Source organism: Arvicanthis niloticus, chromosome 24 (assembly GCF_011762505.2).
Source record: "Arvicanthis niloticus isolate mArvNil1 chromosome 24, mArvNil1.pat.X, whole genome shotgun sequence".
In the NCBI taxonomy this organism is placed as follows: domain Eukaryota; kingdom Metazoa; phylum Chordata; class Mammalia; order Rodentia; family Muridae; genus Arvicanthis; species Arvicanthis niloticus.
The window spans coordinates 8,559,453-8,583,318 of record NC_133432.1 but is presented as its reverse complement, the minus strand read 5'-3'; the positions used below and the strand labels follow the sequence as shown (position 1 = coordinate 8,583,318).

General features: G+C 49.6%; 1 protein-coding gene and 1 long non-coding RNA gene across 4 annotated transcripts in view; one reads left to right on the top strand and one right to left on the bottom strand.

Annotated features, from left to right (window-relative positions):
- The window catches only part of Nos1 (nitric oxide synthase 1), a 177,641-nt gene that overhangs the window by 81,798 nt on the left and 71,977 nt on the right, over nucleotides 1-23,866 (bottom strand). For all 3 annotated transcript variants that reach the window (XM_076922586.1, XM_076922585.1, XM_076922587.1), the window contains exon 2: nucleotides 8,259-9,346. In XM_076922586.1, coding sequence (XP_076778701.1) covers nucleotides 8,259-8,968 — 710 coding nt within the window. In that variant the 5' untranslated portion in view covers nucleotides 8,969-9,346. The remainder of the gene's footprint in view (nucleotides 1-8,258; nucleotides 9,347-23,866) is intronic.
- Nucleotides 16,288-22,257, top strand: LOC143437454 (uncharacterized). The gene is made up of 3 exons (XR_013106918.1): nucleotides 16,288-16,432; nucleotides 18,866-19,006; nucleotides 19,462-22,257. It is a non-coding gene; the product is annotated as an uncharacterized LOC143437454 (long non-coding RNA).

Below are 23,866 nucleotides of genomic sequence, written 5' to 3'. Positions count from 1 at the left end.
CGGGTGAGGATTACATCATCATAGGGAACATTCTGTCTCGCCCTCTTTAAAATGTCACCAAACCGTCCCTGGAGTGGCTCTTGATGGCCAGCGTTTTACCAGTCAACGGATTACCTGCGCAGCAATTAACTAGGGAAAGGACTGTAGAGCGCCTGCTTCAAATGTCACTCAGCTCCATTTCGGCTCTGTTGTGCCTGCGCTGACAGCGTCACGTGATCACAAATGGAGCCTCAGCAGACAGGGGAGGAGGTTAATGCATTTGGGGACGTCGGTAATGTGCCAGGTACTTGTACACAGTTACTTCATCCCCTCTTCAGCAGCCATTCTCAGCTCTTGGTTTCAAATGAGAGAGCAGGGCCCAGAGAGGCAGTGGAGTTCCCTAGAGGCCTACAGCCTGAAGCTGAGCAGGAGTGCGGGACAGTAGATCTGAGTGATGGCTGCTAACTCACATCACTCCTGTGATTAAAAATAATGGAGGAGGGAGGGGCGGGGCAGACAAGTCAAGACTCTTAAATCCTCAGCTACAGGTGATGAAGCCAGAGCCTCAGCATTTGTGAGGCCTGTCACCCAGGCAACTCTGAGGTGGCTCGTCTTGTGACTCTGCAGGAAGAAGCTTCAGGGTTTAACATCTATCTTTTGTGGTTTCCTTTCTCTCTCCCTTCCCTTCCCTTCCCTTCCCTTCCCTTCCCTTCCCTTCCCTTCCCTTCCCTTCCCTTCCCTCCTTCCCTCCTTCCCTCCTTCCCTCCTTCCTTCCTTCCCTCCCTCCCCATCTCCTTCCATTATGAACACCTTTGTTCGAAGAATGCACCCGGGGTGGTTTGGCTAACATACGATGAATTTTAGAGTCATGCGTGACCAGCAGGGAGTGAGCATTTTTTTAGTACGTAGCCCAGGGAACATCAGGGCTGAGCTGTCTGATTTCCATGCACTCAGGACAAATTCAGGAGTAGACCCTCCCCACCCCGTGATTCACAGCCAATGGGGGGAGGCTGGGGAGGACCTGGTGAACCCCAAGGGTTCACCTGCATGGTGGGGGCTCCTGGAGCATCCCATGGTGTCTGCTCACAGTGGCACGCATGTAGCATGCTATAGTAGGGACTAGGAAGAACCAGGTCTGACCCTTGACTTTGTTCCTTAAGCCAGGCAAGTCTGGACATGGAACCAACTCCAGGGTGCCCTTTGTCACTTGAGAGTTAATGACAGCATGGACCCTCCTGGCACTCAGCTGAGGGCACCTGCTAGTGACTCTCCTACCTTCTTGCTCCTTCCTTCATAGCCACATTAGATAGGACAAAGGGACTTCTAGTCCTTCAGGGTCTTTGTCCCACCCGGGCAATGCCTGTACCATCTGGTATGGACCACATGTAGCCACGAGACACTTCAGAAGTACAAGTCTTATGTGGTTAGAATCTCACTAATTTTCAACTCTGATCTCCACTCTCCCCTCTTCTCTGTTCCCTTTTGTCTGCTCTCAGCCTAGTGATGGCTCCACTCATCCTGTGAAGTATGTCGAATATCCACCCCTGCTGGCCACTACGTGAGGTCCCGTGTACCTGACACCCAGTCAGCACCAATAAGACGCTCACACTGATGCTAATTTCTGAACAACGAAGGGAGCTGCAGCACAGAGAGATTAGGCCACTTGTCCAAGATCACACAGCCAGAGAGAGAAGCTTGCTAAAGCTGGTCTTTGCTCTTGTCATAGCTGGGCATCCGGAGGAACCTGGATATCACATGGGGGACCCTGGAGGTATATCTGGCTAGACCACGTACTCATAAAGAGTTGTAGTATTTTTTTTTTTAATTTCACTGAATTTAAAAAGTCTATTTGTGTGCATGTGTGTGACGTGTGTGTGTGTGTGAGACATCATGTGTACCTGTCAGCAAGCACCTTTACGGGTCCCGTCATCTCACCAGGCCCAGAACTTTGTATTTAGATGTTAGATACTCCCAGAAAGTGAGGTCAGTGCTCTAACTGCATCCACTGGGCAAATGCAGCCATGCTGGTGGCTTTTAATTATATTATCACGAAAGAACGAACACTGAATCAGGGAGCAGTTTTCTTGTGACTTCTGGGAAGGCTGGCTGGATGACTTTATTTCACCACCACTCCAGTCCAGGGCCTGCCAGGCTACCTTGAGTCACCTCGATGAAGTTGAAACTATCTGGGCCTTGACTGTTGAGGTTTTTGAGCTAGAGACTTCCTTTTGGTGAGGTCTACCCCAGGCCTTGAGGGTCATTGAGATTCATGCCCATCTTCTACACCCACCCGTTGACCGTATCAGCACCACACCTCACGATGACACTCAGAGATCTCTGTGGACACTGCTGAGAGGGGCCCACATAAAGCATCGGATTAGTACCCCTGAACCTTCACACAGCCTAGACCAGGTCCTCAGTAGAGGGTACGTAAGAATCAGGTCCATATTCTCTCGCAGAACAGACAGGTAACCTGGTCTGGCTCCTCAGAAAGTTCCCATGGCTGACTACTGGCCAAGCCTGAGGACCTGGCAAGGAGCAGGTGTATCAGGCCTGTGTGCCAGGCTCAGGGAAGATAGAGGCAGATAGCAGACGACGAGGCTGCTACAGAGCAGCTGGCCTTGGCAGAAAGCCTGCCCCAGCTTTTCATGGACAAGTTGGCTAAGATATTCCCATCCTCCTTGCCCTGTGCCAGCAACTCTTCGTTGCTGCTCCTCCTAGTCTCAGATGCTGGGGGCCAAGTCAATACAAAGACTACATTTATGGAGGTGGGATGTGAGGGTCTCGGCCAAGCTTTTCCCTTCGCTTTATCAGGGTGCTGTCACCCTGGTGGGGAGGTCTTATTAAAAATGAGGAGGTGTTTCTTTTTTTGAGATGGGCCTAGGCTGCCTTTGAGCCCACTGTGTAGTCAAGGATGGCCTTGAACTTGTGAGCCTCCTGCTCGTCCCCCTGAGAGATGGGATTACAGTTGTAGGTCATCAACCCTGGTTTACATGGTGCTAGGATTGAAGGAAGGGCGTTGTGCATGCTAGGCAAACATTCTCTCCTTTAGCCCTGCTTTTTACTTTTTTGAGACAGCCTTACTGTATAGCCCAGGCTGGTTTTGAACTTGCCACCCCTCCTGCCTCAGCTTTCCCAGATGTTAAGATCACAGATATGAATCACCAGGGTAGGCTGTAAAGGTTGCTTTGTGGGGGACAGGATTCCGTTAAGGAACTCTGAAACTGGGAAGAGACGCGGGGCTCACCATGACTCTGGTTATGGATACTCCCAAACTGGGCAGGACCCTTAAACCCACACCTGCAAGAGGAAGTAGGTAACAAAATTGGGGGATATGGGCTGGGTCTGCATACCAGGGGACAGAGAACTCTTATTGGCCAGACTCAGCATCTGTCCTGTCCCACTTGGACATGGTGTGTGTTAACAGCCAGCCATATGTGCTGCTCAGTGAAGGCACCCTCAGTATCCCTGAATTCTACAGCTCTGAAAACAGTGTGTTTTGGGGAATAAGGCAAGAGGCATAAAGCCTGCAAGCATGAGGATCAAAGCTGCTCCTCTGAACCTCAGTATTCACACAGAAAGTTCCTCCCACTATGTACCTTCCATTCCCTGGAGTCTTCCTTCATCTCTTTGAACCTCTCACCCTGGTCCCTGCCTCAGGACCTCTGTTCCCGGTGTGCCCTCCTGCTAGGGTCCCCCCTCCCTGCCTTTCACATGACTGGCACCTCTGTCTTCCCCCATCTAACATTCTCCTCACCCTGAGCTACTTCCCCCCAAATCTCTGGCCTATTTCCTCCCTGGCATGAGTCACCGTGAGAGATGACGGCAAATGTCTATTTGTCTATTCTTCACGTCTCCGACGTGACTGGGGAGGGGAGAGCTTCCTCGGCGAGTGCCCAGCTCTGAGAGCAGAAATCAGGGGCAAGACTATGCTTGCTCTAAACTTCACTGGGTGGAAGGCGTCGAGAAGCCCGCTGGGGACAGGTCAATTTGGGGGGGGGGTTAGACATGTTTGAGTTCTTCCATAGCTCATTCAGGATGAAGGGCTGAGTGTCCAAGTGACAAGACAGAAAGGGGACAAGGCAGGAGCCGTGCCCAGGGAAGGACAGATTGGGGAAGACACGCGTGTCTGATGAGTGGGGGAAATGGAAGTCGCTCTGGGTTGTGGCATGGAAGTTTGTGGAAGAGACCTCTCAGCTGTGTACAGTGTGTGTCCACTCAGGCAGCCTGGAGCCAGCCCTGATGAGGGGTCACTCTGTGTGTGTGTGTGTGTGTGTGTGTGTGTGTGTGTGTGTATGTGTGTGTGTATGTGTGTGTGTGTGTGTATACATGAGGGCACACATGTATGTGAAGGTCAAAGGCCAATTTGTTGAGACCGGGTCTCTCCCTGCTGTGGAATTCTCCAACTAAGCAGGACTGGCTGATCAGCAAACTGCACAGGGTTAACGCCATCTCTTTAGGACTTGTGGGTGCCTGAGATCTGAACCCAGGTCCTCGTGTTACAGAGCCATCACTCCAGCTCATTCTTGGCCACTTTAATGATGCACAAATGCTACTTAGCTATGCAGACACAGGCTGGCCAGCTTGCCCTGCTACAGGAAGAATGGACCTGGGATCCCGGCTCTTCCATGGTGATGGATGGAGGGTTGGGAAGCGCACAGGACCCACCAGACAGACTCTTCCATAACTTGTGCATGTCTTCCTTCTCATCTTGAAGGATGACAGGTCTTGGTCATCTTGATCTACATTAATTACTCTAAGCCAGAGGAACTGCAGGGCCTCAGTTTCCCTTTCTAACTTAGATGAAATATTCTGATAGCCTCAAACACCCAGAGGCCAGCAGCCAAACACCCCACAGGCAAGAAAGCCATCTAAGAGACAGCAGAGCACAGCCTTGGGCCCGAGTCTGGTTTGGGTGCTCACTAGTTGTGTGGCCTGGGATAAAGGACAGACAATCTTCTATCCTTGTGTTTGATATCATAGAAATGGGGCACTTTAAGAAACAAGAGAGACTGACTTAATGATGTTAGCATGGGGCCAGCCTCCCTGGGAGTGGCCAGCAGAGTTGGACACGGAACACAGTCCTCTAACTCAGGTTTGTCACAGAGCCAGGGGGTGGGCAGGTGGGTCTGCAGGCTGCCCTTCCCCCACAAGCTGCTTCTTTTGTTCCCTTCCCTTCAGACACTTACTGAGAGCCCTGTCAGTTACAAGCAGGGCTGTGTGACCCTTGCTAAGTGGCTTTACCTCTCTGAGCCTCAGTTTGTTCATTTAGAGAAGTGGGTTGAAGCCACGTGCCCTACTTGTACGGCGGCGTCTACATGACCTCCGAAGAGGCACTTAGGGACTCACAGAGAGCCTTGCAAAAGGGTATAGGGGGGCAGGTTGGTTATCTGATTAGGGCCAGGATGGCCGACTGTTCCAGATGGATGCTGGACCGGGGACCTTGGCCTCCTTAGAACCCTGCCTCAGGGCAGCAAGCTGAGCAACCTCGATATCCTCTGACACTTTATTTAAAGTGACCGCTCTCAAATGCACGAGGTACTAGAAGTCTGGGGTTACCGCCTTCCTTTCAGCACTTCTTGGGGCCACCTGTCTTCTGGGGTGAGGGGATGGGGCTGTCTCTTAGAGAGACATGTTTTATTTGGTTCCAGAAACCCCAGTGATGCAGCAGGGAACTTAGTGTCTACTCACAAGAGGAATGAAGGACCACAAAGCTGAGACAGGCAGCATCCGGAACTAGCAACTGAGTGCTGCTCCCCGTGGCCTTTGGAGTCACTTGCTAGTTGAGTGTACCCTGGATGTGGGATCTGGGCAGGTTACTCCACTGTCTCCCAAGTGGCTCAGGGTGGCAACCATTCATCTAGCCTCCAAGTCGCCAGTTTCAATCCTCACTCTCAAGTGGCATCTGGTCAGGGAGGTCACTGGGAATACAAGCTAGTGCTGTGTGCACTGCTGTGATGGTCTCAGGGACACCAGTGTGAGACTGACCCCAAGGACAATGTGACTTTGGACTTTGAGTTCTTGATTCAGGACACTGACTTTGAGGTTTGATTTCAGCCCTCAGGAGGCTGCATGGCAGTGGGTGGGGACACCTTGGGCTGTAGCTCTCTGAATTCAGAGGTGCTCCTTGCATCGTGGAGGTGGTACCATCTGGAGACAGAAGGACCTACTATGCCAAGGACAAGAGCCACCTAAGGACAAAGGGTCTCAATAACCACACAGCAGGTAGGAGCTTTGGGGCCCTGTCTTATGCATACTGATAGCTTTCATCTTCCGGGTGTGAGCCTACACAACCAGGCACATCAAACGAAGCCAGATTGATCTGTCATCCCATCGAGAATTGCTCATTTCGGGAACTTGTGTCACAAACAATGACACCACCGTGGTACTTGAGACACCAAGCTGACACAGCTATGCCTGTTTATATCTGATACTCCTGTGTGTGAAGTTCAGGGTCCAGGCATACACCTTTGACCTGCCGGCTGAGGTCCCTCATGTATACCAGTACTGCTGATTGCTGGCGCTCTCCTTAGGAGACTGACACTGTCCCTTATACTGTACGTAGAACTATAACATCTGAAATATCTAAGAACATCAAGGAGGGTCAGGCCGTATCAACCATACACCAGCTTCAGGCTAGGAAGGTGGACAAGGTGCCATATGAGTACGAGCCACCAAGCTAAGATATCCTTAAAGAAACATACCTGATCCTTAGAACCTATTCCCGTGGGTGACTTCCCAGGGTTCTAAGCCTTCCTGGGTGGCTTTCTCTTAAACCTTAGCTTATCCATGACTTTTGGCCAAGCCATTGCTGAATTCACATGCAAGGTGGATCTGGGTACCGTAATGGGAGAGAATTTGTACAGAGCCATTCTCAAGCTAGAAAAAAATGGGTGTGCGGCAATGTCCTATGTCACCCTTCCCGTGCCTCCTTGGAGAGAGGCAGGTGAGAGCTTTTATGGAGTGGAGTGTATGCTTCTTTTGCAGTCCCCCTTACTCTGTAACTACACTAACACACCCTCTTCTGGACGGCAGCCATGCTTGTCCCTATACCACTAACGCCACGCCAAGAACCTTATATTCTGTATGGCAACTTTGTGTTCTTCTGTGTCACGGGAGGGACAGGGTCATGTTAGCCACATGGTGGGGGGGACCCGGCACCCACTGTGGGTCTTCTGGGGGTGAACCCACATCACACATAGGGTTCAGGAGTGCAAGTGTGCTTGAGCGAAAACCCAAGGGGTTCTTGCACCCACAGACTCAGACCCAGTTACAAATCACTGTCAGAGGCATGAGACATTGATCAGGTTGATGCCAGCTGCCCTTGGCCTGGGGACTCCACCACACCCGCTAAGACAATCTCATTTAAAACTCTCTGAACTTTTCTACCGAGGAATATGGTGGGCTGAGTAGGACCAGCTTGTGTCATAAGCATAACAGATGTAACCCTGGAGCCCAGGCTCACAGCATAGGCTCGGTGGGTACCTCAGATGCACTCAGGGTTTGGATTTGGAGCAGACTCAGCTCCATCTTGGCAGGATGCGGTGGGCTGCTTTAGGGTTTGACGGCAGAAGAGGCAGAGGGAATTCCCTAATTGCTGGGCACACAACCCTCGGCCGGGGCCAGCTGCTCTCTCCTCCCTCAGAAGGAGCTGGCATCGCCCAGAGTTTGGTCAGATCCCTTCCACCAGAGATTCCAAAAGCAGCAGTTTGGGGCAACAGGAGGGGACATTCCTAGTGCTAAGAATCTAACCCCCATACCCCCACCCAGGGTACAATACTGAAGACTGTGATTTATGGGTGTTGCAGCTGATTCTGGGTTCCTTTCCCCTCTTTGGAAGCCTCCCTTGTCCTCCACTGACCACAGAGAGGAGAACGTGGAACAGGGGTCAGAATTCAGCTCTTTCCTGCTCACAATATGTCACATGCCTATTGAACTCCATGCACATGCCCTGTAAGTCCCTCTAAGGCCACCTCCATCTCCCTGGACCCCCGGTCGTGACACATCTTTCCCACATCCCACCTTATGGGACTCTGGGAACATACATGGGACAAACATGTAAAGACACAGTTTCCTGGACCGTGGTCATTCATGACTCAAGGAAACTGTATCCTCAAATGGTGGCTCACTCACCATGCGGGACTGGGATTTTTAGGGAGCGATAAAGGGTATAGCCAAGCCATGTGGGTGGGTGGGGAGGCTGGCTCCTAGGTTGTCGGTTGGAGCCCCCACATGCACGCCTACACACGAGCACACACTTGCACACTTGTGCAGCTTACCTGTCCACCTGGATTCCTGTGTCTTTCATCTCGGCTTTGGCTGGTCCCCCTCTGCTCACTGCTTTGCCCCCACTGTTGAGGATGCTTAGAACAGGTTCTATCTCTTTGAGCAGTTCATCCTGTTCCCCACTGTCCTGGAGGTTGGCCTTGGCATTTTTCATCGTGGGGTCAATGGCCACACCATTAGCCTGGGAGACTGAGCCAGCTCCCTGCCCATGGCCTTGGGCATGCTGAGGTCCATTACCGGGAACTGTGACCCTGTCTACTGCTAAAGGCTGGTCTTTGCTGGCTGACGGTTGGTGAGACAGATCGATGGCTTTGGTGGGGGGACCCAGGGGCTGGGTCACCCGGATGGTCTTGGGGGTTCCATCCCCTGTGAAGGTGGTCTCTAGATGCGTAGTGAAGCCCTCGGGGCCTCTCAGAATGAGGACCACATGGGTCTCGGAGGCGATGCCCCTGAGAACCTCCAGGGCGCTGTCATAGCTGAGGTCCACCAGGGGCCGATCGTTGACTGCGAGAATGATGTCTCCGGCTTGAATAAGGCCGCTCTGCTCGGCGGCACCTCCTCGAATCAGGTCTGAGATGATCACGGGAGGTTTGCTGACCCGTTCCTTCACCAGAAAGCCCAGACCTCCCACTTTGCGTTTGAAGAGACGAACAGAAATGACGTTGGGTTGGATCTGCTGAACCCCAAATGTGTGCTCTTCCATGGTTTCTGTGTCCTTCAGAAGGCCTCCAAGCTAAGATGACTCCGGCAGGAACCTGAGCTACACTGGGGCAAGAGCCGGCTGCAGAGTTTCTGTCGCCTCTGTCTTTGACGTCAACTTGGCGTCACCTGCTCATTGCCGTTTGGCCTTGGGTGGCATGATTTCATGTGTCCCCGCCCCCTTCCTTATTCTCTAAGGAAGTCAAGGTTGACCAGGCAGACGTCAGGAGCGGCAATGGGATGCGTCCCTAAGCAACAAGTCAGGAAGACTGGAGGCTTCTGTGTCTGATGGCTGTGACGCACAAACATGGGAACTAGTCTCTGGGCATCTTGGTCACCGGCTTTTCAGATGCAGAGGTAATGTTGGGGCTCCTACCTGGAGCTGAGCAGGAGGAAGAAGAGAGTGGATGAGAAGAGAAAGAAAGAGAGGGAGCAGGCACCGAATACCTCAGAGCTAGGATGGAAAACCCCGAGTCACAGATGCCTGGGAACCTTGAAGCCAAGCCTGAAGCATGGCTGGTCTACTTTTTCAGTTAGTGGTGGTCATCTGGCTTTATCCCCGTGACCAAAGCTCTCAAGGACCAAAGAGCCTCCTTAGGGACACCACAGCTAACACAGCCAGGCAACCCCAGAGACTCAAAGGTAAGGACCCTCGGGCTCTTAACTTTCCCATCAAGGGAGCCACTGCTCCGACTGTTACTGTCCCTGGTATCCCAGGTTTTGCAAACATTTTCCATTCACAGTTCAGAATCTCCTTTGGCACCAACCTTTGGGCTCCCCACCCTGAAGCCTCCCCCATCAACCTCTGCACGGAGAATAAAAATACTACTGGGCTGATATGGATTCTGTAATGCACAATGTCATGGATGGAAGTATCCAACTAACCCCCACAGCCATTCTCTTCACCTTTAGCCCCGTTTCCGTTTCAAAAGATAGACACGTCGCCATGTTACGTACGAATGCTTTCAACACCAAAGAGCTAGGAACACGCAGAGCTCAAATACGTTTGCCCTCCGCACATAACACATGAAACACCCCAGCAAGGGAACATGAGGAAGACGGCTGCGACCCTCAGGGCTTAACAATGGCATGTAACATGTTCAATCAATATTCTGTCGTGGGAAAGGAATAAAAGCAAAGTGAGGACTAACACGGCAATTTCTGGATGCTTCCCGTTCTCCACAGTTACTTCTCCTCCTTTGATGTGCACAGAAACCCAGCCCTACACCTGAAGCCCCAACTTGGAAGAGGGCTCAGTACCTTCTTCAAGGTCACGCGGAAGTGGATGGAGGAGGAATAGGCCAGCTTCACTTTCAAGTCTGAACTTTGAAAGTTACCTGCTGATTACTTTCCACATATATGTTCACTGTTCCATATTTATTTTAAAATGTGGTCAGTTTTCAAACTGTCAGTTGTCCCAGTGTAGGGATTTGGGTTTGGGGTGCCAAAGGCCAACATAGACCCAGCTGTAGGGTGGTAGTAACAGCTTAGACCAGGTAAGTTCGGGGAATTGTGTGTCAGGAAAGCTGCGGGCTGTGACAGGTGATCCTTTGTGGTGGATGGATAGGGGATGGGTATGGGGTTGTGGGGTGGGGTGGGGAAGGGGTATGGGTATGGGGCTGTGGGGGGATGGGAGATGGATGGGAGATAGGTGGGGAATGGGTGGGGGATGGATGAGGTGGGTGGGGATGGGTGAGGGATGGGTGTGGGGTTGTGGGGGGGTGGGAGATGGATGAGAGATGGGTGGGAGGTCAGCAAGCCAATCTTTTCATCCATTTCTCTCCTCCCCTCCAAAGCCCCAGTTCTCTCCATATGACTAGACTCCTCCTTACAGTATCCCCACCATGCCTTCACACAAGGAGGGACACCCATCCGCCCTCATGACTAACAAGCTGAAGCATCTCGCTTTTCCCTCTCTGCAACTTCCCAGGGCCACCCCAAAGGCTGAGTCAGCTGACACAAGTGCCCACTGCCTCTGAGAACAGTTGACGACTGCAAAGGCCCCACCTGCCTTTCAAAGGAGGTTCCCCCTCCCGCCCCCCACAACACCAGGATCCCTTGAAGGAGGCTGGTTAGTGTTTTTGCAGCTTGCATTACGTAACCCCACCAGCCGCTCTGTGTGGGTTGGGGAGTAACGAATCCCTGGCCCAGCCCGGGCTGCCTCCATCTGGTGCTGCTCTGTGTGTGTGTTTCTGTGTATTCAAGCATTGCCCTCACGCTGTGGCATTTCTCTGCTGTGTATGGCCCTCGTGTCAGCAGCCTGAGTATTTTTTAGCATCTTGCTGCCCAGGCTCCGGTTTGTAGGGAAAAGTGCCCAGGACCACCAAGCCCTTCCTTGTCTAGGAGAATGGCTTCTTCCTTCCTCTCTTGTTTCCTTAGTATTCAATAAGCTCCTGGTCTTCCAGGGACCAAGCCACAGCCATAGGTCTCTCCAGGGTCTACATTTGCTTCTGAGCTCCATACTTTAATGAAAGAAGGGTCTGGAAGGGGAGGCAAGGACCCTAACTAAGTTTATTTGTTACAAATGCTGGCTTGGGCTAGACCTTAGTAAAGGAGAGAGAGAGCATAGGCTTGACCTTTGTGGGCCTTGCTTAAGAGAGAAATGTTGGTATCAGGCTCCGAGTCCAATGACATCACATCTAGGTGACCCCCACATTGTTGCCAGGGCAACCGCCATACATTCCCAGAATCCACCTGGCTACTTCCCACCTTCCCCTGGGAGAAGCTACATCACCACCCATATAAAACAGGCAGAACCCCCTGGCCTCTCTCTCTTCTTTCATCTTCTTCCTCTTCTTCCCCACACCCCATCTTTGCCCTCTCTCCTGAATAAACCCCACTTGAAACCATTTGGTCTAGTGTGGTCTGTTCTAAGCCGTGCATGCGGACTTACTTCAAGAACAACCAGAAACAAAGAAGTGTTACAATGTTGTCCACCTTCAGCCATGCTCGGCTTGGCCTCTGTCTCTGCTGTCGTCTAGAAATAAGTGGGGCTCTTGGATGAAGCTTGGGAAGCTAGGATCTATCTTCTTCTTCCTCCCTCCCTCTCCCTATACTTCTCTCCTTCCTTCCTCCTTCCCTTCCTTCTTTCATGTAGTACTGGGAACGGAATGACATCCCCAACCTTCTGAATTTTTATTTTGAGACAGGGTCTGGTGAAGTCGCCCACACTGAACTTTAACTCGGTTTGCAGTTCAGGGAGGCCTTGAACTTGCTCTCCTCCCACCTCAGCCTCTTGAGGAGCTGTGATTACCACCTGAGCCACTCCTCCCAGTATCTGTCACAGTCTTAACCCCACAACCTCTGGGTCTCCTTTTCCATCAAAAAAGCCACTTGCATCTTCCATCATGAGCTGGTCTTATCCTGATCAGGGGTCGAGGTTAAAGGTCAAGTTGCAGGTAGATGCTCACAGGGACACTTATTTGTCCTTACTTCCCCTGAGCCTCAGTTCCCTTATCTGTAAAATGGCTTCTGAGTAGCAGCCATCCCATCATTAATCTGTAGAATTCAAAGGCACAGAAAACAATGGGGCAACATGCCCCCAGAGAGGCCTGGCACTCAGAAAATTTGGTCTCTGGTTATTATTATGTAACATGATGATTTGGGCACCCTAGGTTTTAATCAGTATGTGGGGTTTTGTTTTTTTGTTTTTTTTTTTTTTCCTGCTCTATCAGTGTCTTTTTGTGTCAATCTCTAAGGGGATCCTAGGACACTCTCCTGCAGATGATACTGAGGACTCTGGTCACTGTGAAAGCACCATCCGCAGGGAGATAGAAGCTAGGCTGAATGGTCTGTCAGGTTGTCTCTATGCTCTGGAACTGAGATCCCTAATAAATCTCAATACACACACACACACACACACACACACACACACACACACACACACACACACGCACACGCATGTACACACACACAGAGTGCATACCATGGAAACCACACTTGATTTCTTCATGTTGAGTTTCTTTCTTTTACCTTGCTCCTTGCTCTGAGGGAGTAAGTGGCTGACTGTTGGAGGTGGCAGCCAGAGAGAAGCTCTTGGCTAGGAAAGGTGCCACGCCCTCCCCATGGGATTTGATGCTTGAGGCTTCCAGAGGAATACTGACTCACTCATGCTCACAAGTGTCCTGTGTTATTTTTCTGGTTTCAGTGGTGGTGGTGTTTTGTGCTTTGTTTTTGGGAAGGTTAAACTCTACTCTCTGTTCAGCTAAGTTATCACTAGACTTTTATGAGGATGAGAGGGAAGGGAGACTCCGGGGAAGTTTAATAGTCAGGGTTAGACCCAGTCTGAATGCCCATCTCAGACACAATGGCACCCTATCTCTCCTCTACTGCGGGCTCCCGTTTCAGCCCAGTGCTGATCAAGATCATGCCAGGAGAATGTAAGCTGCTCTGAGGGAGGCGTCGTTTGTCTTGGCTTGTTGGGATTTTCCATTTCTAGACTGGCATGAAGAAGAGCCATTGAGATCCCCTATGTAGCTTGTTCATTGAAACACAGGGTCTGGTGGGGGTGGGGAAGAGCACATTCGGTGGTGTTGTGAACTCAGATTGAAATGCAGGTATCTGAAGTTCCCAGGAAGAAGGGGGGAGTGAGGAGTGAGGAGGGAGAGAGGGAGAGCGGGAGAGAGCGTGTGTTTCTGTATTAAAGGTCTACAGACTGAATGAACGCTGAGGATATGAAGAGTTGGAATGTTGCAGATCAGAGTCAAATCGTCTCTTCCCATCCCCCACTCCCATGTTGGACCCAATGTCCTTGTGACTATCAAAACTTTAAAAAGTATTCTTAGCCAACCACTGGCTCCATGTGTCCAGAAGCTAAGGATGTCACCAGATGACATCTGTAGTAGCCCCCTCGGCTTTACTGTGACCGTCCACCTGTCCCCTCACTCATGAGTCCAGTGACGAGTTTCAGACTCTTCTGCTCTGTAGCTAATACAACCTCACGTAGCTCCTCTCCAGGGCAGACCATGGAACACAGGGAACCTGAGTCTCACTATTCCCAAGCCCTGCTCACTCACATTTAGCTCCAAAATAAACTCTCTCTTACTCTCTTTGGGGTGAGGTTGGTGGTTTTCCATTCACCAGCCACATTCGACGGTGGTGAGCCACATGGCCCCAGCTGGCAGCTGCTCGCTGTAGGTTGGCTTCCTTCACTGAGGCTACGGGGTTCTGGGAGAGTCCAAGTGCATCATGGGTTTCAAGGGCTTGCAAAACATGTCACTTTTCTTTCTGAATTAGTTTTTTATTAGGTTAGCTCAGGATGGCCTTGAACTCATGACTCTCCCATTCCCCACCTTGATGATAGCTTCCCAACGATTACCACATTAATAAATTTAAAATACTGTTTCCATCGGGAAATGCTACTGTTATGGATATATTAAGCTAAGTAGAAGTATAAAAGTGGCTATCGTTAGCTGTCTGTCTGACTGTGTATCTTTCTACCTATCTTAATATATATATTTGTGATGCTAAGGATGGGACCTAGAGCCACTCTCGCACATGGGGCAGGTGCTGTCCCACTGAACTGAGACGCTTCTCTGTCATTACTGTGACTATCACAAGGCTGACCAGTTTACCATAGCTCTTAAGGCATTGCCCTCAGACAACGTGGGTCTAAACTGTGTTAGGCCTGTGAGAGGCTCAGTGGGTAAAAGCACCTGTCACCAAACGATGACCCGAGTTTAATCCCCACGCCATGCCTGATGACCCCAGTTTTAATCGCTACAACCCACACAGTGGAAGGAGAGATTGAAGCCTAGAAGTTGACCTCTGCCCTTTACATGTGGCTGTGGTAAGCACGCCCGTTTGACGAATCAATAAATGTTAGTTAGGTCCCTGGAGTCTCCCTGCCCTCTTGCCCCCTGAGAACCTACTGGAGAAAAGCTGGGCACAGGCATAGGTGGGAGTGACAGAGGAGAGAGAAACCAGTGTTACACGGGAGAGGTCAGAACAGGTGTGTCCTGGACTAATAGTCTAGCACCCAAGCTCTACAAATCAGAGGTCAGTGGGCACACCCTTGTCACCAAACACTGTTCCTCATCCTGGGATGCTAGATCATTGAGGTTCTGACCAGAGATGTACTATATTTTAGATGAACGGTTATTAAAGAAAACAAAACCTAGCCTGTGAGCTTGCATCTGTTTGAACTTTGCAAGGCCACAAGGCCACACTCTGCCCCGTGCCACAGCCTTGTGGTCTTCTCCCTCCAATCCTTCTTAAAAAACAGATTTCAAGTTCCTAAGTCTTAAAAAAAGCACAAGACACAGCCACCCCCCTATACAAACAAAAGACAAAAAGTGGCGCCCCCTTTAAACAATACCCCAAACCATCAACTTCATAGTCTCTTGAGTCACTAATTTGCAGCCTTTAAGGATCCAAGCTGAAGGGATCTCTCCCACGCCAGCCAGCCAGAACCCCGAGCCTGCCACGCCCCTGCAAGTCAGCAGGGTGTGCTGGCACCCTGTGCCTTGGGGATCCCAGAGTCTTTGGGTCCTATAGTGAATCCCCAGGCAACCGTGGAACCCCCCCACTTGGCAGCTGCAGCCTGCTGAGGATGACTTGGACTTTTTCAGATTGAATCCACAGCTGGGAAGGAAGAGTTTCAGCTCTGAGTCAGGACAGAGGAAGATTGTAGAAGCCTGACCTGGATGGCCGGGGTGGGCGGGGGTGGGGGGGAATCCTGGGAATGGGTCTTCTCTTACGTTCTTGCTTGGTACAGATTTTTAATATTTGACAATATTGGCCCTCAATTTAAATGATACATGGCTTTTCTTTTTTTTTTTGGTGTGGCTAATGAGAATTTGGATGTCCTCCTTCAGATAAACCATATAGGATGTCAATAAACACACACACACAGGTAGACACACATGTGTAAACACATATGTACATAAATACACATGTGCATACATGCACATACATATATTCATGCATGCATACAAACATACACATGCCTAAGGACCTATTGATAAGCCAAGGGAAAGGAAACATGTCCTGCGGTGGGTGCTGCCTCATTCTGGGCTGGTGTTAAGCTAGGGTGAGGTTGATCTGTAAGGATGTATCAGGCTAGCCCTCAGCAGTACTATCATGCTGATAAACATCAAAGGGTCCTCTAGAACTCAGTCTGTTTACCCACAGATCAGTGCAGCTCTCTGACCTCATCAGAGACCGGTCTTTGTGCAGTGGAAGGGGTTAGTTCAAAACCTGGTCAAAGTACAGAGATTAATCGTGACCAGTTCGCTCGATCACAAGTGGGATGTCCAGGTCACTCCCCACACCCACCCAGGTTCAGGGAACATCACAGAAGGGGATGTGGAAGGAGTATAAGAACCAGGGAACAGGGAAGACTGGAGTGAACCGTGTCTCCTGTATAGGACAGGGCTGCTGCACCCAGGAACTCACACCAGCTGTGGCTGTCTGTACAAGATCAAGCCAGTCAGTGGTCCAGCACTTAATGACAACTAATGGCTTCTGGGTGAGGAAGAGTCAGTTTTCTCTAAGGGTGTGGCTCCAGCTAGGTTGACCATGCTCCAGGGAACGGCTCAACATCCAGGAGTATGGGGGTAATGCAAGTTGGAGTCTATGGATTATTAAAAGAGACAGGAGATTGGGGTGAGTGGAGGGGGGCTGATCTGGGAGGAGTTAGGATGAGTCTGATCGATATACGTTGTATAAAGTTCTCAAAGAACAAAAATATCTTTAAAAAGTTCATGAGGAATGAACGACATTCAGGACATATTACTCTACTAGGCAGTGGTGGCGCACGCCTTTAATCCCAGCACTAAGAAAGCAGAGACAGGCAGATCTCTGAGTTCGAGGCCAGCCTGGTCTACAGAGTGAGTTCTAGGACAGCCAGGGCTACACAGAGAAACCCTGTCTCAAACATCATCACCATCACCACCATCACCACCATCACCACCATCACCACCATCACCACCATCACCACCATCAATTACTCTATTTAAAATGCAATGTGAACCATGCTAACATAGGACCATTACTTATATATCTGATTTACTGTCCACATTTCCATGTGAGCTTTGACGTACACCAGTTATTTCTGGAGAAGTTCCCAGGCCCTTGGAATCGGTACTCACTTCTCGGAAAGGTGTAAGATTTGGGTTATGAGTGGGAACCTTCCTTTCTGGATAGCCTTTCGTACTTGATCACGGATTAACTGTTTTGCTTATTTAATTATTAGTTTGATCTCTGTTTTTTAAATATCGATTTTCCCCAATCAGGGCAAGGCCTTTGAAGCCAGGCTGTCTCTGCTTGGCTTTGTGACAGTGGGAAACTTACGTAGTGTCTCTGAGTCAGTGCCACCATCTGTAGAGATGACGACAGTGCTGACATGCATCTGTGTGGACTGACACAGAGCCGTTACGGTCTACGCTTTTTCTAACGTGCCGTAGACTAGGGGGTGCACTTTTCTTATGCTTCTATGTGGATGAGTTACTGTTACTGTTTATTTTTCTACTGAGAGTCTTTGGTTGCTCAGGGCACTTGGGTACTGTGGGTATATAGATTGGTCCCGATTCCCAGGAGAGTGAGTGCATGTCCCATCATGCACCAGATCCTCCTTGGGATGTAGAAAGAACCCAGAATCAAGAATGCTGGCATGTCCAGCCTGAAAGATGCAAGCCCCCAGAACTCGGTGGTAAGCCAGAACTGTGAGGAAGGGGTAGAAGTGTCAGTCCACCACCCCGGGGGAGCTACAGGGCTCTGTCCCCATGCTGGAAGAGATGAGTGGAATCATGAATCTTTCATCTTGGCTTGGCCTCACAAAACTCAATTACCAGAGCTAGCTCAGCCACCTGTGTGCTATGACATCCATCATGATGACAGAAAGTTCCAGAGTTCAGAGTGAGACCCTATTTCCTTTTGCTCATTTCTCATCCTGGCTGGGCCTGCTCCGTCACTGGGTAGAGGTCAAAACTGTGACTCTGGCGCCAGAAAGACAAGAACTTGGGACCAGGGTTCACTTTCTGCTGGCTTCAGATTCCTCGTCTGTGACATGGGACTGTTGATGGGCACCGTCAATAAATTACAGGAGAAAATTAAGTGGGTGTGTGCTCAGGAAAGAAGGGTTACGTGGGACTTGTGTGTACCATTCTCGACTGTCACCTTTAGAGTCATTTTAGGTCAGTCAAGACACAGGAAATCGAATGCCCCAGAACTATTCACAGCAGCCAGGGTACAGACCCAGTGAGGGAGGCCATCAGTAGATGAGTGGATTAAAAAAAAAATGTGGGAAGCCAGGCAGTAGTAGCTCACACCTTTAATCCCAGCACTTGGGACACAGAGACAGGTGGATTTCTGAGTTCGAGGCCAGCCTGGTCTACAGAGTGAGTTCCAGGATAGCCAGAGCTATACAGAGAAATCCTATCTCAAAAACAAACAAACAAAAAAACCCCAAAACATTGTTAAAAAATGTGGGGTATGTGTGTGTAGCAGAGTTTGTTTCTTTGTAAAGAATGAAATCACATTTGTAAAGGATGTATCCCCCGACCCCCATGGACCTGGAGATCACCAACAACATTGTTCCCATGTTAAATGGACTAAGCCAGACTCAGAAACACAGGTAGAGGCTGAGGTGGACCATAAGTCGAGGCCTGTTCTAGGTGACCCAGTGAGGCTCTGTCTCAAAAAACAAACAAACAAACAAACAAACAGAAAAGGAAAAAGAGGAGGGGCTACACATTTTCTCTACGTGAAATCTAGATTAAGACATTTTCAGGATGTCAAAGTAGAGAGGGGGCTGTGTTGGGGGAGGGAGGAATTGGCAAAAGAGACGGGAATGTGGGGTGGCTGTGAGCAAACCACACTAAGCACACAGAGAAAACTGTCATCACGAAGCCTATTACTCTGTACAGTGGCTAAAAACACCTTTTGGACTTTACTCTGACAGTGATGGTGAACCTCGGAGATTCACAACCATGTGGGCTGTGGTGAGATTCTGATTTTATAAACATTGTTCTGGCTACTGTTGGCTGGAAGATTGAAGGAAACCCCAGGCTGGCCACGGGAGCCCAGGCAGGAGCCATTCCAGGTACTGGGTGGTCAGCACTGGGTGGTGACAGTTGGGGAGCAAGGAGGAGGGCAGGATGCAGAGAGGAGGAGGAGGAAGAAGAGGAGGAGGAAGAGGAAGAGGAGGAAGAGGAGGGGGAAGAGGAGGGGGAAGAGGATGAGGAAGAGGAAGAGGATGAGGAAGAGGAAGAGGAGGAAGAGAGGGGGAAGAGAAGGAAGAAGATGAGGAAGAGGAGGGGGAAGAGGAGGAGAAGGAAGGTGAGTTCTGGAGCTGTGGGGGCTGGTGGAACAGAGGGCTGAGAGAGAGGGCAGCGTCCTCAGAGATCTCTCGGCTTCAGTTTGCCAGAGGTGGGGTAGGGAATCTCTTCCTGGAGGAACGCAGGCTGTGCGATGGAAGAAAATTCCAGCAATGCGCAGAGGTCATTTGAGGAATTATGCTTCCCACCTCCTGATGTATGATTTAACTGTGGTCTGCAGGTTTGTGATCCTTGACCCCCTCTGTTCCGAGAACCCATGGGGGTGACAGAAATATCCTTGATTTGGCTTATTCTCTGGCATCTCCCCTGCCTGGCAGATTGATGTTAAGTCAGTCATCTAACAGTTTGACTCTCGATTGTCTTGTGAAGTGATAAAGGCGCTCACTCAGAAGCGGCTCCTGAAGATTTCGAAAAGATTCGAGCAGATGGATACTTGCAGAAAATGCTTTGTAAATGGTCACGCTGATGGTACGGACACTGTGGGGCCCTTCTCTTTAAGGGGACGTTGAGGATGATGTGCCCCAAATTGTAGCTGAGGGTTAACCTGAGACTCAGTCAATGTCCCCCATCTCCTGCCTGCTATGCTTAGAGTCAACCTGGGGGAGAGAAGCTAGGACCAGAATGTGGAAAAATCTACTCCTGGAGGGAAACAAAGTAAAACGTGTATTTTAAGGTGCTAGAACTGAACCCCTTAACTTCAAAGATCCCTATAAACACATCACTACATCTACAGACTCCTTAAAGATTCCTGTAAACACATCACTACATCCACAGGGTCCTGAATTAGTTAAAGCATTTCAGCAAAGGGAGAATCTGCTAAACAGGAAACACAGCAACAGATGTGGTAGTCTCCCCCTCATAAGACAGCTATGCCCATAGTAAAAATAAATGTAACCGGGTCAAATTTGAGTAAAAGGTTAAGGCTCTCAAACTGGATAAAATGCACCAGCAGTTGCCCTGTAACGACATGGGGGTGGCAAGTCCCAGGACAGGAGAATCTAGTCCCAAAGGTAGTTATTGATCCAATACACATCTGCTGTTCACGTGGCTCTCAGACGGAACGAGTCTACTTTTAACTGAAGGATTTAATAGTACAGTTCACTCTCTTCTTAGAAGGTATCAGCCTGGCAGCATATACTACTTAATTCTGAATACGTATTCAATTTCCAGAAATATTTTCTACTAAACATAATTAGGTTTTAAACCTAAGACATTATTACAGTATTATGAGTGAATTGTACCAATTCCAAATGTCATGACTTAAAATATTCTGAACATTATTTTAGAGAGGTTTGTAATTTTAATTGGATAATTAATTAAGATGAGGGGTTTCATATATCCTCAAATTGGCCTTGCATTCAATATATAGCTGAGTAGGACCTTGAACTTCTGATCTTCTTGCCTCTGTCTTCCAAGTGCTAAGATTTTAGACATAAGTCACCAAGCCTGGTTTATGCGCTGGGGATCAAAGCTTGCTAGGTAAGAAGTCGACCACACTTCTAGCAGGATCTTTACTGAGTAGTCTAATTGAACTTAGAAAAAAAAAATTCTGAAAGACAAAATACTGTTTCTCTCCTCGTTATAGACAAACACAAGATTCAAAGACATCAATGCAGGTAGGTAAAACAGCCGGAGTCAACAGTGGGGACATCACTTGAAGTCTGTTTTTTAATCATATGCTTGCTTATATCTTAAGCAGCCTGACTATAGAAGTGACCTGCAGTCCCGGTAACAGGAAGGTGAGGGAGACTCTCTGGGCCCTTCACTTCAGCCTTACTCTGGAGCCTGTGGATGTCCCTAGGGCTCGGGGATCTCAGAACACTGGAGTCAGGTGCCTATGCATTCACTCAAGGAAAAACTCTGCGGCTTTATAGTTTTATAGTTTATAGTTTTATAGATTTATAGTTATAAATCGCTTCTCTTCCCTTCCTGGCAAACCCACCCTCAAGTACAACCTGCATCTTAGGATGGAGAATGGAGTATTGGAAGAGCTCACAGGTGCTGGGAAGGCAGGGGGGATTCTAGTCACTTCAGAAGGGAAATGTTTCTGTGATTCTGACAGAAGACTATTGGGCAAGGTTGTGAGGGAACTATAAAGCATAGCGTAGCTTTTTTTTTTTTTTTTTTTAACTGAGAAGATAAAAATGAATGCAAGGATTGTGTTCTTGGAAAACCTTGCTATAAGCCGCTCGGCAACTGTTTTTACTGAGGAACTACTTTGTTCTCAAAACGGAACCAAACTCTCTGACTCACCAAAGGACCTGTGAAGTCAGATGCTACCTGCAGATAGAGATCATGGTTCTTGGGCTTATTGCCTTCTCAGTAAGATGCCTGGGCTTGGAACGTCTTCGGTGTTTGATAACCCAAGAACCAAGCTTTCGAGTCTACACCGTTAGCCAAATCAAACCAGTGAGGTGGTCGAGGACAGGAGAGTCCAGTCTGTCCAGTGTGCGGCAGTTCTAGCAAGAGTTTGCCACAAAGCCGGGAGGAGGCAGAGATCCCTTCACTTCCTTCCAGCAGCTGTGGGGAGGAGTTGAGAATGTTTGACAAAGAGGAGAGGAGTCAGCTGGACTTCACAGCCTCAAGAAACCAATCACAGACTCAGAAAAAAAAAAAAAGAGGTGAAAAAGAGAGATCTCGGTGAAGTCTTTGAAGTCACCAGGGATGGATGCCGTCTGGTGCCTTGCTCCCCAGAGCCGGGTCCACAGGCCAGCATCACCAGTACCGTTTGGGAGCATGTCAGAGACACATAGCCTCAAGCCCTGCCAGACCCCACCCTTCAGGAGCTCTGGATTCATGTACACGGGACCATAGGACCATTTGAGACCCCTGAGGCGTTTTCCTCCGAATGCCTAGTGTACCTTTGGGCAGTCAGTCCCTCAAAGCCTCTAAGAGAAGACTTCTAGGTACCAAAGTGTGATAACATTAGGCTGAATGATACAAAATTGCTGACTGTTCAACAATCCTGTGACCTACAAACATGACAGTTTCAAATGAAACTCCAATTTCAGTTCAATCTTTACCCTGTTATGAACAAAAGTGTTTCTGATCTAGGAGATGGTGATTTTCAGAAAGGGCTCTGGCCAGAGCCTATATATGACAGCTCAGAGGTATGCAGGTGACCTGTGGGTGCTTCACACTAAGCCTCCTTTCCATTAAAAAAAGGTAGAGGTTTAACATAAGCTGGAAACATCAGGCTTTGTTTGCGCCCTGGAAGATGTGATCACACCAAGCTTAGATTTCTTCGGGTACCCTGTTTCCCATCTTAAGAGGCAGGTCAGGGTGGTTCATCAGGAGGGGAGGTGAAGTGATTTGTAACCATTTGGGCTTATTGAGGGTTGTCAAGAAACACCTAGGTAGAAAGAGCTGAAAACTCTACAGCTAATGTTCTGATACTAACGTAGCTGTCAGTCACAGTTGGGGTTGGGTGATGGCGTCAGGTTACATGGCACCTGAGCTCTTGGTCACCTTTGGCCACCACCAGCCTCTTTCATACCTCTGTTTTCAGCCAAGGCTTTGGAGGGCGGGCCTGACTTAAGACTCCTTATAAAATAAGTTTTAGAAAGAAATAGTGATGTCACCTTTTGGAGCTCCTTAATGAGAGACCACAAAGCAGCTGGGGCTTAGGGTCTCTTGGAAGATGGAGGTGTCTCACAGGTTCTCCTGAAGTCACACAACCTCTGTTGAGTTCGTGGCTCTGGCGGAGGCTCCCCTAACTTCCCAGGCCCTGGTTGAAATCCATTGCTGCACCCTACACTGGAGTCTTACTGGGCCAGCTCCCTACCACCCAGATTCTTACTAGGTACGGGCTGCATCTAATGCTTTTCACACTGTGGGGTGAGTACCCAGCCTTTTCTGCTGTGACATCCTCTTTCAATAGGGCTTTTTCTCTTGATGTCACCCCAGTTCCAACAGTCCCTAGAATGGAGCAGACCCCAGTCTCTGTCCTCCATACAGAGAGAAGAGATCATTCCAGGTCCCACGTGTTTACTTCGTAGTGCCTTCCCTGGACTTCGTGTTTGTCTCCCTTTGCACGGCACACCTGCGGATCCCCTGGGAGACCACAGCCTACCTCCGCTTTCAAGGACACGTTCCCTTTCTGTCTGGCTCGGAAGAACACTACAAGTCTCCCCTAAACTGCAATCAGAGGACAAGGACAGCCACAGCCCATTTATCAATCCAGGATGACTCAGAGGGGTGGGAGAAAGGACCGAGACCAGAGGCACCTTCCCAGGCACAGGGTTCATATCCTGACTTCAAGTGGCTCTGGCCAGGCCTTTAGCACCCCAATTCTGGCTCCCTCATCTGTAAGATGAAGATAGCAGTGACTCAGGATACTAGCCAAGCTCTTTCCCAGGCTGGTCGTATACTGCCCTTCTTAGCACTGTATCTCACTGTGCAGTTATACACGGTTATTCGACTGATATTTTCCCTTAGGGATGATTGGAGTGTATATGTATGTTTGTGTGTATGAGGGGGAGGGAGAGAGAGAAAGAGAGAGAGAGAAGGTCAGGAGAGAGGGAGGGAGGAAAGGAGGGAGGGAGAAAGGGAAGGAGAGAGACGGAGGGAGGAGAAGAATAGGAGAGTAAAGGGTAGGAGAGAGAGTAAAGGGTAGGGGAGAGAGA